Raw genomic sequence first — 15,569 nt, forward strand, 5'->3', positions numbered from 1 at the left:
GTTTTTTTCCTTGTTTTAAATTCCAGGAGTTCGTAAGGCTCACCGTGTCTGATATCCTGGTTACCTACATAACCATCCTGGTGGGAGATTTCATCCGAGCTTGCTTCGTTAGATTTGTGAATTACTGTTGGTGCTGGGACCTAGAGGCTGGATTTGTAAGTCAGTGTCTTATAGCTGAGAAGATAGAAGTACTTTAGGGCCATTTGGTCGAATGCTACAAACAGATTGGTTTTGAATGCTTCCAGTGGTCCTCCAGTCTTGTCTCACAATTTAATTGGTGTAGGTAGTCTCTGCATCACTTCTCTGGGTCAATCAGTTCCTTCCCAGAAAGAACCCTACAAAAATGCAGTTCTCTCCCCCACCTCAGGACTTTAAAACATGGAGTAAAAAACCCAAACAAACAAACAAAAAACCCCCAAACCTGATGTTCATTCAGTTGTTATAAGCCCCAACCTTTGGACTCTACTATACCTCTTTTCAAAGCCCCAGACCTTCCTGTTTGTTGCCCACCCCACAAGCAGTAGCATGCTTCACTTGCAGCACTGTCTTCCGATCGATTCTGGAAGCTGGTGTTACTTCTGCTGCAGTGGAGCAAGGAGCGTTTCCTTCCCCTCTCACATAAGCGTAACACACAACAGCGCTGGACTCTTTGGTATTCATAAAGGCTACATTACCAAAGCAGCCAGTACTGGAGCTGCACAAATGCAGAAAAAAAGTAAAGAAGAAAAAAAAAAAAAAAAAAAAAAAAGAGAGTCCATTGTTTCATGTAAGAAGTGACAAAAAAAGATGGATTCAGACAGAGCTGGAAATACCTTGCAAGATTACAGTTATAGCAGTGTACCAGCTGCCTTACTGTCATACTGGGAGGGTTTCCAGGGGGGGTCTGGAGAAGAGAAAAGATGAGGGCTTTGCAGGTGTCTACAGGGGCCTGGGTCAAGCAAGGGCAGTTGGGGGACAACAGGCATTTTGCTGTTTGTGGAGCAATTTTGTATTTCTTCTGGGAGAGGCAGAGGACATTTCCCAGGGTGGCTGAGGGATTTTGGAGCTTGGAGGACACCCCAGCAGCCAAGCAGCAGGAAATTACTCCCATCGCATGTGCTTACAGATCACAGTCTTGTTGAAGCTTCTGGTTTCCTCCTCCTGGAAGTCCTCCTCTCACTTTGTTAGCTGCCTTTGATTTTTTTTTTCTTTGTTAGATGCTTCCCTCAAAACAACCTTTAGAAATACCACACAGGGTTTTCTTCCTTCTTAAGATCTCCATTGTACAAATAGCTGGAAATCTCTTCTGTCCTGCAGGCACTCCTTGATGTACAAAAAAAAAAAAAAAAAAAAGAAAGAAACCCCAACAATTCCTGGACATCCATCCTCCCTCTGTGACATTTCAAAGAGCTGCTTTAGGTCTTATCTGCACTTCCCTCTCTCCTTCTCCCTGGCATTCGGCATCAGCCCAGGCACGCTGCAAGGCGATTTCGCACTGAGAAACAAACCCCATTCAGCGTCTCTCAGGGGAAGACCAGACTAACATGCTCCAGCAGGTCAGCTTTTGCAAATGAGCAGTCCAACCTAGGGAGCTCTGAAGAAGCAAAGCGAGGCCCTTACTTATTAGGACTAAGTAGTAGCATTAATTTGCAGTCCATAACATAGGCAGCGTTAGATGGTTGGCACTGTGATCTGGCAAAGGCAAAACTCTCCTTTCATGCCAAGCAGCTCCCATGGTAGTTACAGAAAGAGAAAAGCACTGTGGGCTTCTCTCCTCTTTTTCTCCTACATCTTTGAGAGATTCGTGTATTCTTCCTAGTGCTATGTGTATTACTCCACAGGTGCTCAGGTAGGGGTTGTTTTTCTCTTTCCCCTGGCCCAGGAAAGAAAAAAGAGTGAAAGATGGTTTTGTAACAGCCATCTAATTGAACCTAGCCATGGGCACCAGCATAATGTGGTTTTCTAATGTATGTAGTGAATAAATCTCTTGTTTAACCCAGCCTTCTCACACAGAAGTACTCAAGGCAGAGGACAGCAGGCACTGAAAGTTGTCTTTATTTTCATGGAAAAAGAAGCCACTATTAACCTCTAGCTGAAGATCTGAAGTAGAAAATGGACCGGAATCAAAAGAACAAAGAAAACAATGTTTGCACCCATCCCTTCACAAAGCTGTGAGCAGTCAGCTAAGCAAGACTCTGACTAGGTTTCTTTTGAGTTTTCATCATAAAAGACAAACATCTTAAACCTCAACCTTATGAACTGCTGACAGTATTAAGTGCATGCAAATTGCATGAAAAACAGACATACTGCACAGGACATTTCAAACATATAAGGGCATCACCCATCCTTTCTTAGAACCATCTTTTCTGCAGTGCAGTAAAACAAAAAAATATTTTTTTCAGGAAAATGTATTTCACACATAGTTAAATCTGCCAGAAGTCATCCGAGTTTTGCATGCACAAAAGCAGATATATGTAGAAGGAAGAGTAGCTTCATCGTAGGCAAACCTAGCAGAGTAATAATTTATAAAACAACAAATACTGTCAATAGACTAGACTAACCTGTTCTGGACAGACCACCATTACCACCCACATCAGCCAGGTTGCTCCATATAAAGCAGTATTTTAACTACTGGCTATCATCACACAGCAAAATGCCACCAGATATCCATCAGGTCATGCATTCCCTCATATTTCTCTCCCTTTGCCCTCTGTTTCTGTTCTTCAGCAGCTTGCTGCTGCAAGAGCTGGGGACATGGGTCTATCTGGCATAGCATTTGCCCTCCAGCTCACCATTATCACCGTTTAAACATTCAGTATTTTACCCGGGTGGAACTGTAAGTCCGTAGCCAGATACACCAGCTGGAGTGTAAAACCTACTCCTGTACCATGGCTCCTTTGCTCACAGCTGACTTTATATTAGCAGGGAGAAATAAACACAGAGCAACTATAAGCACCTCCATATATCTTTCCAATTTTCAGCAAGCCAAGAGAGAAGCAGCTTCCCACAGTGCAGTAGCTCCAATTTTGCTTTCAGTGCACTGCTGCTGGTCATTCAAGCAGTACGCATGCAGTGGGAGCCCTCCCAGAAATCCCTTCATACCAGCTTTAAATAAACATCCTTATACCCAGCAGCAAAGAATAGCAGGTACCTCCAGCAACAACACACTCTCCTTTCTTTCCCCATGCAGCCATCCTATGCCGAGTTTGACATTAGCGGCAACGTTTTGGGTTTGATCTTCAACCAGGGAATGATTTGGTAAGATATTTCCTTTTTTCATTTGGTTGGTGTTTGCATTATTTAGAAAACCTGCCAGTGGAGTTAGAAAGCTTCCAAGCCAGCTAGAGTAACCTTTGAGGTTTGGTTTCTCTGATTGTTTGGTTTTCTGTGCTTGACTATAAAAGTGGAAATTTAAAAATGCCAGCTTACTCATCCAAGAGGAGTAGCAGCGGCATAACTGAAAGAGAGATCAATCAGTCGTACAAACTCTGCCCCGCTCACTTCTATAAGGTCATTTTTTTCCAGTGGTAAAAACGTATTAAGATGGTCCATGTGCTGGGGGAAGAGATCAGAAAGGGTTTTGGGGGCACCGCGAGCTTACACATCAATGCAAGGGCGGTCACAGAGCCAGCTAGAGCAGGTTGGGCAGGAGGGGCACATCCCAAAACCGCCCCAAGGGAAGGAGAACAGGAGCTGCTCTGCCCTGCTGTGGCAACAGGCAACAGCACAAAGCACCCTCACCTCCTCTGGGAGCAAGGTTTCTTTTGCCATGGGTTGATAATTTCTGCCCATTTCCCTACTACAACATCTCTGCAGGTTTAGGGGGGTCTCTCCCTGCTAGTTACATTCACCTGACATTTTCCAAGCTATCTCCAAGTGATTTTTGTCCCAGTCTGAAAAAATCTTTCTTTGCGACCACTGAGGGGTCTGAGACCTTGCTGGTCCTCAATGCATGGTTACCATGCCCTAATGTGTATTCAGGGAGCTTCTTCTCCAGGAGCAGAGGGGTAGCACAAGCCAGCCCACTCAGACTTCATTTGCAGGCAAACTTGCCACCACATGAATACTTGTTTGTTTTCCTCCTTCTGAAAATAAAAAGCCTTCCAGCCTGTCAAAAAAATACCACCTGTCCTTCTCCTTTCCTTTTCAGGATGGGATCCTTTTATGCACCAGGGCTTGTGGGTATAAACGTGCTGCGCTTGTTAACCTCCATGTATTTTCAGTGCTGGGCTGTTATGAGTAGCAACGTCCCTCATGAACGAGTCTTCAAAGCATCCAAGTCTAATAATTTTTACATGGGACTTTTGCTTTTGATCCTGTTTCTCAGCCTCCTGCCTGTGGCTTACACCATCATGTCCTTGCCTCCCTCCTTTGACTGTGGACCATTCAGGTACTAGCAAAACACCATAAAGGACGTTTTTCTGCTCTAATACATGGGATTATTTTCATGAATTTAGAAGAGCTGGACTCCAGCAGAGATGGTGAAATGCCTCCATTCTATGTCTGGTTAAATCCAGTGTTTCCCCAACACACACCAATGAAAGCACCAGAGGACAGCAGGGTGCAGCCCCCAACAAAAAAAAAGCAACAGGAGCACCTGTAAGGCTCTTTGAAACATTGTCGGAGCAAAATGGGTCCAGAGCCTCCTTCTAAGACCTTCCATAAAGCCAAGAACTGCCACAGCACGAGATGTATTTTACACGTTGAATTTTGTTGGGAAATAGTAGGAAATTGATAGGTCTGAGCCTGAAGAGCTGCAGCTTTAAAAAAAAAAAAAAAAAAAAGGAAAAAAAACCCAAACCAAAAAAAAAAAATTTTTTTTTTTTTTATTATGACAGAATCAGCAATGCACAGAGCATTCTGTGGACCCGATTATCATGCCAATAAAGTCTAATTTGATTGAGTAATGCCATATCCTGGGCCTGCTGAGTCTGACTCAGCAAGGAGCTAGCTTGGAACAAATTGTTCCTGTAGATGCACTGTTTTAGGCTATCCACTTGCTAATGGAGAATGACAACAGAAAGCTAAGAGACTCAGGGGAGAAGGCAAGAGACCAAAATTCCCCTCAGTTCTATAACAAGGACGGGTGTCAACAAGCAATGTCAGAAGATCTGACAAGAAACTTGCTGCACACACACTATCATTTGGAAATTACTAATCTGCAATGCGAAAGAGCTATTTCAATTCCCAATCAACGCTTCAAAAGCCACTCAGCCTGATTCAGACCCTTGGCACACCTCTCAGCTCCACTGAAAGCTCAGCTCTCCTGGGCTTAAGGCAGTTGATGAAGTTGGGATACCATTTAGCCAAGTTTGTCTTTATTGACTCTCATCATCAGGACAGAGTCCAACACCTTCCTGAGCAGAATCCTGCAAGATCCCAGGAGGCAACAAGCCTAAATATGAGGAATAGCACTCTTAGGGTTGAATTCAGAGACCCAGAGATGCTGGGGAGAGAAGAAGGTCAATTACGTAATCCAGCCTTTTACAGATTTGTTCTCCTTTCATACAGAATACTCTCATCTGCTTTATCAATCCTGTTTGAAATGACTCTTTCACTGAGTTTCCTATTAAGCAATAATCACAGCTTGCTATTTTTGTCATTACTTAGCAGCTCTTCAAGTTGGTTCATTATTTCAGAAAGCCGGAATTTGCATATGGAAAGTCATCTCTACCATGAAAAGGCCGTATTTAACACGATACTGATCAGAAATGTATGGTTACTGCAACCTATAGGGTTTTATACATTTCAGAGGGGTAAATAGAACTCATAAAGGACCCACATGTGGAAATAAATGTATTAACTTCAGGAGCAAGTTAGCCTAGCAAAGATTATTCTTACAATCAATGGCGGGTGGGGAGGAATGGATGGACCAATAGCTAATATAAAATGAAGGCATTTCAAAACCCTTGGTGGCCAACAGCAAGCCAATGCTCACTGAAAGAGAAAGGGAACATGATACTTAGCATTGTTAGATTAGGAGCTATTTTGTCCCTCTGGGAAATACCTATACTTCTTAACTGGCCGCTTGTTTTTCCAGTGGAAAGAAAAGGATGTATGAAGTCATTCAAGAGACCATCGAGCTTGATTTCCCGCTTTTTGTTGCCAAGATCTTCAGCTATGTGGCAAATCCAGGACTGATCATACCTGCAATTCTGCTCATGGTGTAAGTTTTCCTTGCAATATTACATGCCTGGCTGGAGGGAGGAGGTTGAAAAAATTATGCTGGGATGTTAGTGAGGTCTAAATACAGCTTCTGCTGAGATAACAGCCTGGATTGGGGCAGACACATGCTTCCTACCTCTCTCACCGTCGCCCAACCCAATTTCCCCAATTTAATTACCTGACCCAATTTAACACAACTTTGTAGATGAAATGCATTGCTGACAGAGGCCTCGTGGATACTGAAGCTGTCACAGCTTCCATATGAAAATTTTCAGTAGCCAGTAGGAAATAAATGGACAGTCCTAGCCTGGTGCCTTTTGGAGAAGCAATTTCTGTCACAGCTGGTGGTATTTGCAGCACTGCCAAGCCAGGGCATTTGAAAATTACACTTTCTCAAAATATGAAGAGGTGTGGGTTTTGTTTGGGTTGTTGTTGGGGGGGGGGGGGGTTTGTTTGGGTTTTTATTTTTCCAAATAACACATCTGGAATTTGTTTCAGTGTTTTCTTATCATTTCAGCTTTGAAACCACAAATCCCTAGCACCTTCAGCAGCACTAGGACCAGGGCAGTTCTCTTTTTTATTTTTTTAAAAAGATATTTTAGGCATTGTTCTTGAGGTTTCCATAGCTATCAAAATGAGTGGGAGAGCTGTGGCCAAATTTTATAGGCAGCTCCGAACGCTCCAGACTAAACAGTGGGAGGCTGGGAGAGGGTTGGGGAGCATATTACATACGTTTGCCTGCTCTAACTCGTCCACACACATTGGAGATGGGCCTCTGGGCTGATCCAGCACAGCCGCTCTTGGGCACTGTGATGCTTCATTCTGAACAGGTTACACTGAAGATAATGCCATTAAATTAAACCAAATACAAGTTCCCATGTTACAAAGTTTCTTATAGAAACAGCCTGAGAAAATCCCAATTAAACTGAAAATGACCTGTCATTCCTCTACCTGCCTCAAAGTACTTACACATTTTAACCTAAATAAAGATGATCAGATACCGTAACTTGTGCAGACAGATCGTACACTTAGAAGAATCAGATCAGATACATGCAGCAGACAAGAAATCTCACACTACATCCCTAGTACCGCCAAGTTATTAGGTTATTAGCTCTATTCCTGCGGGCTTCACAGTAGCACCAGCAGATGCTACCACAAACGTGAGATGAAGACTGCAGAACTAATCCACCCCAAATGGATGACCCTTACAAAAGGGCTGCAGGTCAGGTTTCTGAGGCCTTGATGTAATCCTTCAAAAAAATGGGGTGGGAGAGCAGTAGACCTTTGAAAATAATGTTTTGTTCAGTGACAATCTCCTGCCCTTTCCTCCACTGACAGCCAGGACAGAAAACAGCACAAATACAGTTTATCTGCTGAAGAGACACCTTTTATCACCCTTTCCCAGTCTAGGCTATTCCCACACCACAGCCTTCCCATCTGTCCATCTCTCCTCAAGACACCATCCCAATCCTCTCTCAAATGACCTGAGAGCAACAGGTGTCTTGCGGAAAAGCTGTTCACTATGTGCACACAAACTTTTCCTGGGATAATCCCAGACACAATCATAGGAAACGTCCTTGTACGGTAGCTAAGGCTTGGATCCCTTTCTCCTCTCAGAAAGTTTTCAGTCGAGGGAAGCACATTTAGCAAGTCCCCAGTTTCCTGCCTTCTTCCTGAAAGTCTTCAGCTTCTGCTGTGGTGCAGACAGGTAGACAGGGTCAAGCTGGAGCTAATCTTTACGCTGATCCCCATCCAGCTTGCCAGGAAATTAAAACCTGGGAAATGCAAAAGCTTCATTTGGTCCTGATGAGCAGAGAGTCAGCAGCTCTCAAAGTAGCAGGCAAGGCAACGTACAATGCAGCCTAAATAACAAATAGCCTCTACAAAGAGCAACAAGTGCTGAATTTAGCCATTTTCTCTAGCCATAACTCCTTCTCTTTTTCCAGGTGCAATCCAAAATGCCTCTTCTATTTATTTCTGTTCTTGGCTTCTGGTCCCAAACAATGATGGTGGCATGGGTGTCAAACTTACTGTCCTGTTTCTAGCTGCCCGAGGACAGGGGGCAGAGGAAATAAAGAGCAAGAAGAAGCAGAGATATTGTGCGCACAGGCACATAACCTAATCCCACTTGGGTCGGGAGCAGGATTGCAAGCCACGGCTTGCGGAGGTTCCTGACAGAAGCTAGGAGCACAGTATTGCATCAAGGAGAAGGAGAAAAAGATTGAAAACTGCTGTGCAGACAGTGACCCACACTCTCCCCCCAGCTCAGGAGGAGCAGTAAAACAGAGAAGAGGGGTGGCAGGGCCATGCAGCATCCATGCTAAACAGCTCAAGCACAAGGGTGCATCCCCAGGCTCATTTTAGAAGCAAGCAGATCTAAAGAACCCCACTGAATGTGGATAAACTCCATTTGCTAATGCTTACTCAAATTCCACAGCAAAGTTTACAGCTCCTCATGCTGCTGCTCACAGTCAGACCAGGACCTGGCTTTGCTCTGCTTTTTCTGGGAACCAGCACTAGCAGTGTGAATCAGGAATTCAATAGCAAACCCAGCACACCCGTAGGACCTGCCCAGGACACTGGCATGCACCTTGGAGGCTCACTCAGGCTGCTTCAGCACTGCTGGGGCTTGGCCTGAACAACCCAGTCTAAATCTGCCTTACTACCTGCAGATTTGAACCACAGCAAAGGCATCCCCCCAAATCCCCTTTCTACGGCACTGTCCCTTTCCCCTCTCCCTCCCAAGACCCTTTAAGGGCAGTTCAATCCTGGACAAACTCAACTTCCCTTGAGGAATAAACCTGCAGTAAATCAAGGACAGAGGAATCTCAGGCTTAGCCTGCAGACAGAGTGGGCTTATATCTCACAGTGTTTGGGAAAGGGACCTGGTGAGTTCACACGCTTCCCATCAATGCCCTGTTAAACACAGGATTCAGCATCATCTCCATCCACATGTGGTGGATGGAGATGATGCTGGCTGCTAACACAGAGGGTGAGAAAGGACTGAAAAAGGAATGGAAATGGATTTGTTCAGTTACTCAATGAACTTGAAAAGACAGCTCAGAAACAGAGTGCATGCCATCCCAGACAGCTTTGAATAGGCAGATCTAGTTATCTTGATGAAAACAGGGTTGCTCCAGGCACTTACATCCTGGCTGGTCACCACAAAAATGGTAGAGCAGCGCCAAAACCCTGATTACAAAGTAATATTCCCTAGGCAATGAGTTTGGTTACATAGGAGAAATAAAACTATCACATCCTTACAGAAGAACAAAAATAACAATATTCAGGAGGTTTTTGCAGGGCAGAGAGCCCACATCATCAAGACTGAGTTTTGGCAAAATACTAGGCAAAAAGAAGCAAATGTGTTTCCCCTAGACAGACCCCTGCAAAAAGCCTCAAGAAAGGCCATCCTAAGTACCCCTTCCCGATATCCCACCTGGAAACCAATATACCAGTACACAGTGCCTTGCTGGGCTTAGAGGCAGGCATTCTGCTGACAAAACCCTCAAGCCTGGTTTGAGGATTCTCAACCTGGGCCAGACCCACACAAGCAGGTTGTGAACTGTCAGGAAACTTTTTTCTTCAGTCTGCCATATTTTTTTTAAAAAATTATCATTTTCTACTTTACTTTAAAAAAAAAAAAAAAAAAAAAAACACAAAACAAAAAACCACAACAAAAGTGGTGAACTGAATGGCTGGTGCTTTTCCTGCAAATTGCTCAGAGTCACTGAGCAGATGATGTTTCTAATTTAGAAGAATAAAAGCACTCTACAAAAGCAGGAGGAGACATTTTTGACAACCAAAATATTGCTGGCTGGCAAGTGTCAGCAGTGATGAGACAGCCCCAGACATTTGGGCATGTTTTAAAACACTTGCCTCCCTGTGCGCTAAAGGCTGGCTGCCAGCACGCCCTCTCCCATCCCGCTCGCCTTTCAGTTCCCTCCAGCTTGGCTTGGATTTCCCCTGGCTTTGGCATGCCCTTTTTGCAGAGGAAGGGATCGAAACAAAAGCCAGTGGCTCTTCTCCAACCTGGTTTTTGCTTGCCCTCACTTCCCGTCTCTGCTCACTCCTGACAGGCCCTTCCTTCCCAGGATGCAGGAGGCAGCTGGTCCTGGCCAAACGGGAAGGAGGAACGTGCCTTGAGCAACATGCTTTTCAGGAGAGGGTTCAGGGCCCTGCTCTGCCACCCCTTTCCTGGTTTCCTAGTTTTTTCTAAGGTCCCTATGCAATCTGGTGCCTGTTTTGTGTCCCAGGCCAGGGTTTTCCTTTGAGCCATAGCAGAAAGCCATGTGTTTTATCTACTGAGTTGGTTTTCAAGGCTGGAGCAAAGGAAGCAGAGGGAGCCCATGGCCAGCCAAACTGGAGGCAGGAGGGCAGGATGGTCATTTTTCTTGTTTGAGCAGAGCTGGGGTACTGGACTGCTACAGTCCACCTTAGCTGACCATGACCATCCTAAGCCTTGACCCTCTAAAAACAGTTTGGAGACATCTGGTAGGAAAACTAGGTATTAGAAGGTAGGCAAAAATTAAATGTCCCCTCCTTGTGAAACTTTCTCTCTCCCCTGATCCTATCACTACAGCAACACATTTGTTTTTGTAGCCTTGCCATCTATTACCTAAACGCTGTGGCTGAAGCATACCAGCGCGCCAATGCAGAGCTGAAGAAGAAAATGCAAATGGTAAGTATTGATCTGGCAAAGCCATCTTTGAAACACCATGCACTTCAAGTTTGATGTGCGACATATGCTTTTAAATTGCTCTTCACTTCTGAACACGTTAGTGACACAAAGAGAAGACACATTCTATGCTTGTTCAGTCCTCTCTGATGGCATTTAATGGCTAACTGCAAAGAGTGGTCACATCCCATAACAGGCTTGCTATTTCATACATCAAAACTACAGTGACTTTTCCCATAAACTGTGCTTTCTACCTAAAAAATAAGTTACCTCAAAGTTCAAGTAATGTTTTGGAGCCTGAGATTTCCCAGGGACAATGATAAGCCTATCAAAACCAAAGCCAGATTTTGTACAAGCTGAAGAGCAAAGAGCTATAAATAACAACACGGCAATAACATCTTTTACCAGTAATTCTCAAAGCACTTCACAAAACAGGCTGGTGCCTGTCTCTTCCATACAGATGGGAAAAGCAAGATAGACAGATGCAATGACTCAAATTAGCAGGGTGGGATTTGGACCTTATGATAGCTAGAACTGAGAGAATTTGCAACATGTAGAGGACCATAATGCAGGGACCCCTGAACTAATACAAATCAGGTCTGGCAGCAGAATACCTGCAAAAGCACAGCTCTGCTTAGATGAGTCTCAATGAGAAACAGCAAAGGTGTCCTGCTACCAGGGCCTGTGCTAGTCTGGCAGCACCCGTTTCCCCCAGAGCTTTCCTGGTGGGTCTCTAACTCTGCCCTGTTTTGTACTACATAGATGCATCCAAAGTATCAAGCTTTGCATCAGGAGAGGATATGATGCCATCAAAGGACTGGTATCAGCCATTTTACTGGTACAGGGCAGGATCCAAGCTAAGGAAGCAATGCTACATCAAGCAACACATTGCATAAAGCAGAGATTGGTGCAACGTTAAAAGTGAGGATGTGAGCACTGAGAAATGAGGCTCCATAAATTACATCCAAATGCTCAAATTCAGAACTGATCACTTATGCACATAGCTTAAAAGAAGAGTCTTGGTGCATAGGGCATCCTCAAGTACTGCAGTAGTTGAACACATGCTAGAGCACACTCAGACTTAGGGGCACGCAGTCCATTTCATGCTGTACAAACTGGTTGTGATCAGGGTTGAAGGGAGCACAAACCCCATGGAGGGGTCACAAAGCAGGGCCCGGCACTACCCAAAAGAACGGAAACATCTCCAAACAAGCACCTGCCTTTGCACAGACCTTACGTATCTTTGTCCCGCAGGCACCTGTAGATTTGCTGAGACAGCCAAGCCTGGTGAGAGGAGGGGTACACAGCAGAGCAGGGGGAAAGGGAGGGCATCAGCACAGCCCCACTGCTTAGGGAGTGAGGGATAGGAGCTGCCTGGTCATGGCAGGGGTGGTCAGTGGTTGGAGCCCACCAGAGACCCCCCATGTGATGACCTGCTGAGCTCAGAGGGATCTGCCGTGGCTGCTCCCAAAGTCTCCCACGTTTGCCAAATGGATGGAGGCTGCTCTGTGGGCTGGGGCCTCTCAGCTGTAGCAAGGCCACGAGCTGGCTTGCATTCCCTGGCTTCAGCACACAACTCCCTTCATTAGCAGATCACCCTTTGGGGAGAAGGGATGGAGCTGGAGTGGAGTCCATCCAACCTTTCTCACTGCATAAGAGAGGGCAGCCTCTCCCTTCCCCATCCAGCATGCTTGTCCTGAGCAGAAACAGCCCCTGGGTATTTTCCTCCCTCAGCCATCCAGAAGGAAATGTTTTGAAGACCTATGTATGCAAGTAAAACCAAAGACAGCCCTACAGCCCATCCCCATACTGCCATGCCTTCCTCCTCTTCCTCTGGCATTTATCACTGACACCCTCCCTCCCAAGAGGTCCACACTTAAAACAAACCACAACCCTAGGGAGGGCAGATTGGCAGTTACAGAAAGACACAGACAGCCTGGTAGACCTAAACCACGTTATCAGCAAGTGCTTTGCCCTAACAGGAGAAGACCCGTCGCTTCCCAGGCTCTCAGTCCTGCCTGGGATATACCTTCTTTCCCTAAACCCCTTGGTCACCAGACCAAGATTCAGCACCTTGAACTTAGCAAAGAGATTGCATTCATACCAATAAACACTTGGCCAGGCCAACCATGACACCAGGCCACCATTTCATGGATTACATCTGCAGTTTCAAACTAAACCCAATGTTTTTTATTGATGCAGCAACGTGAAGAGGAGAAAAACAAGAGAAACAACAAAGCCAGCACTAACCCCATGCTGCAAGATCTGGAGGATTTACTTACACCAAGTACAAAGAGTGAAAGTCACCCCAAACAAGCAGAAGGTAAAAACTAAACAACCTCCCCCAAGCCCTCCTGAAAATGCTCCTTTTGCCACCAAACTGACTGGGAAGGATTGAGAAACCGGAGCAATTCACATTTGCAAGGGATCAGATGAATGTAACTAGCACAGATCTGGTCTGCTTACAGAAGTCCACCTGCCAAAGGACAGCCAGGAAGGGCAAGATTTTAGACTGGATTACATCTCACACAGGCTTATCACAGTGTGGGAATTGTAATCCAAAGTAATGATTCGTGTCACAGCTATTAACCATGCCGGTCATGAAACCAGCAATTTATTCCGTGAACAGTGCTGAAACTCCAGCATTGTTTCTGGGCTGATGAGTTGAGCCAGGCACAGACTCAAATTGAGGTTTTCATTTGAAAATTCATTATGAATGAGCTGGAAGCTTTTTACAGGACTGTATTGGTCTTAGGGCAAATAAATGCATGCTGTAAGCTCTGCTGAGGGGGTCCGTGGCTGGGCAGAAAGATGCAGGAGGCGGCATTGGCACCAGAGTCTGGACACTCTCAAGGAAGACAGGTTCTCCAGGCTCAGTCTGAACCAGCCACTTCCTGACCACCAGAGCCTCCTGCTTCCATTTGTGAGAAACAGTGCAAAACATGTGAAAGATTTTGCTTTTATCTTGATACAGACGAGAAAAGCAGACTAGTGCCACCATAACCCTCTCGCATTTAGATGGGCTGTTTCTTGGAAAGGCTGAGATGAGCTGGAAAAGTTCAGACCAACCTGACGCAGATTCCCCCCCGAGCAGACCCGCAGCACTAATTTAAATGGAAATACTGCTGGCAGTATCGTGGGTACATTGAAAATTAAGACTAAAATCAGCAATTACCCATGATCACCATGTGGCTAGAGGTGTACCAGCATGGCTGGTTGTCATGGTTTAACCCCAGCCAGCAACTAAGCACCACGCAGCCACTCACTCACTCCCCCCCCCCCCACCCAGTGGGACAGGGGAGAAAATTGGGGAAAAGAAGTAAAACTCATGGGTTGAGGTAAGAACGGTTTAATAGAACAGAAAAGAAGAAACTTATAACGATGATACTAATAAAATGAAAACAGCAATAATAAAAGGATTGGAATATACAAATGATGCACAGTGCAATTGCTCACCACCTGCCAATTGGCACCCAGTTAGTCCCCAAGTGGTGATCTCCCCGCCCCCACTCCCCCCAGTTTACACACTGACATCCCATGGTATGGAATACACCATTGGCCAGTTTGGGTCAGCTGCCCTGGCTCTGTCCTGTGCCAACTTCTTGTGCCCCTCCAGCTTTCTCACTGGCTGGGCACGAGAAGCTGAAAAATCCTTGACTTTAGACTAAACACTACTTAGCAACAACTGAAAACATCCGTGTGTTATCAACATTCTTCGCATACTGAACTCAAAACATAGCACTGTACCAGCTACTAGGAAGACAATTAACTCTATCCCAGCTGAAACCAGGACACTGGTAGGACTATCATGTCTTATAAATGCATCAGTAAGAACCTGCAAAGAGACACATACTAGGTGTTGGCTGGGGGCTAACAGTCTTATTTATGGTTTCTTCACTCAGATGCTCAAACACAAATCCCCAGACACTTGGGTTATTGCATGTATAAGAAACTGCAGCCACTGGGGAGAGGCAGTGTTTTCTCTCAAGAAAATAACATTCATAATCTTTGCTCTAGGTGAGAAAAGAGAGTCTCCTAATAGAACCAGCCCTGCTGGGAAAGGAGGCAAAGCAGCAGCCCCGGACAGCAGCCCCATGACTGCTGGGAGAAGAGCAGCATTCACCCTGCCACCGCACGTGTTTGTGACACAGCCACCAAGCCTGGGTGTCCGGGCACCTTACCCTGGCCAGCCCAGGCCAAGGGGGCACCCACCGGGACCAGTCCCTGGAAGGGGTAGAGGGCAGCCACGCTACTCACGTGCTGCTCAATAAGCTCAGCAATATTTCTCCTCTTTGACGTTAAAATAGAGGTGCTGCATGAACTATAGTAGTTTTAGTAGGAGATTATTACTGTACATTGGTCGTCTACTCATGATGGTCTGTACCTATCCAACACTGACTATCTAAGCCAGCTTTGTTTAGAAGCTTAGTAGTACTTTGGAGTTGTAACCCCCAATGGCTGCGCTGATTTTAATCACAAAGGAAATAGGAGGCGGTCAGGATGAAAATCAGCCATAGCATCACTAAACTGTTACATACAGGACAGAGCCCCGTGGCCACTAACAGCAGCACGGTGAGCTCGCTCTGTGGCACGAGTGCTTGCCAGTTCCTTCAAAGGCTTCTTCAGTTAATAAAAGTAGTGTGAGTTTACCTGTCATTTCAGCAAAGGGGTTTGGGTTTTTTTTCTGTCCCTCTACCTGAGGAATTAAGTATTCTTTTAAAAAAGTGAGTGTCCCTGTCCAGCTGCA

General features: G+C 45.5%; 1 protein-coding gene across 1 annotated transcript in view; it reads left to right on the forward strand.

Moving 5' to 3' along the window:
• The window catches only part of TMC2 (transmembrane channel like 2), a 34,205-nt gene extending 19,112 nt beyond the window's left edge, over positions 1-15,093 (forward strand). The window contains exons 14-20 of the mRNA XM_049817214.1: positions 27-155; positions 3,170-3,237; positions 4,130-4,369; positions 6,020-6,145; positions 10,747-10,825; positions 13,025-13,145; positions 14,840-15,093. Of these exons, the coding sequence (XP_049673171.1) occupies positions 27-155; positions 3,170-3,237; positions 4,130-4,369; positions 6,020-6,145; positions 10,747-10,825; positions 13,025-13,145; positions 14,840-15,093 (1,017 nt within the window). The remainder of the gene's footprint in view (positions 1-26; positions 156-3,169; positions 3,238-4,129; positions 4,370-6,019; positions 6,146-10,746; positions 10,826-13,024; positions 13,146-14,839) is intronic.
• The last annotated feature ends 476 nt before the right edge of the window (positions 15,094-15,569 follow it).

This window comes from Accipiter gentilis, chromosome 14 (genome assembly GCF_929443795.1).
Source record: "Accipiter gentilis chromosome 14, bAccGen1.1, whole genome shotgun sequence".
NCBI classification, from domain to species: Eukaryota; Metazoa; Chordata; class Aves; order Accipitriformes; family Accipitridae; genus Astur; species Astur gentilis.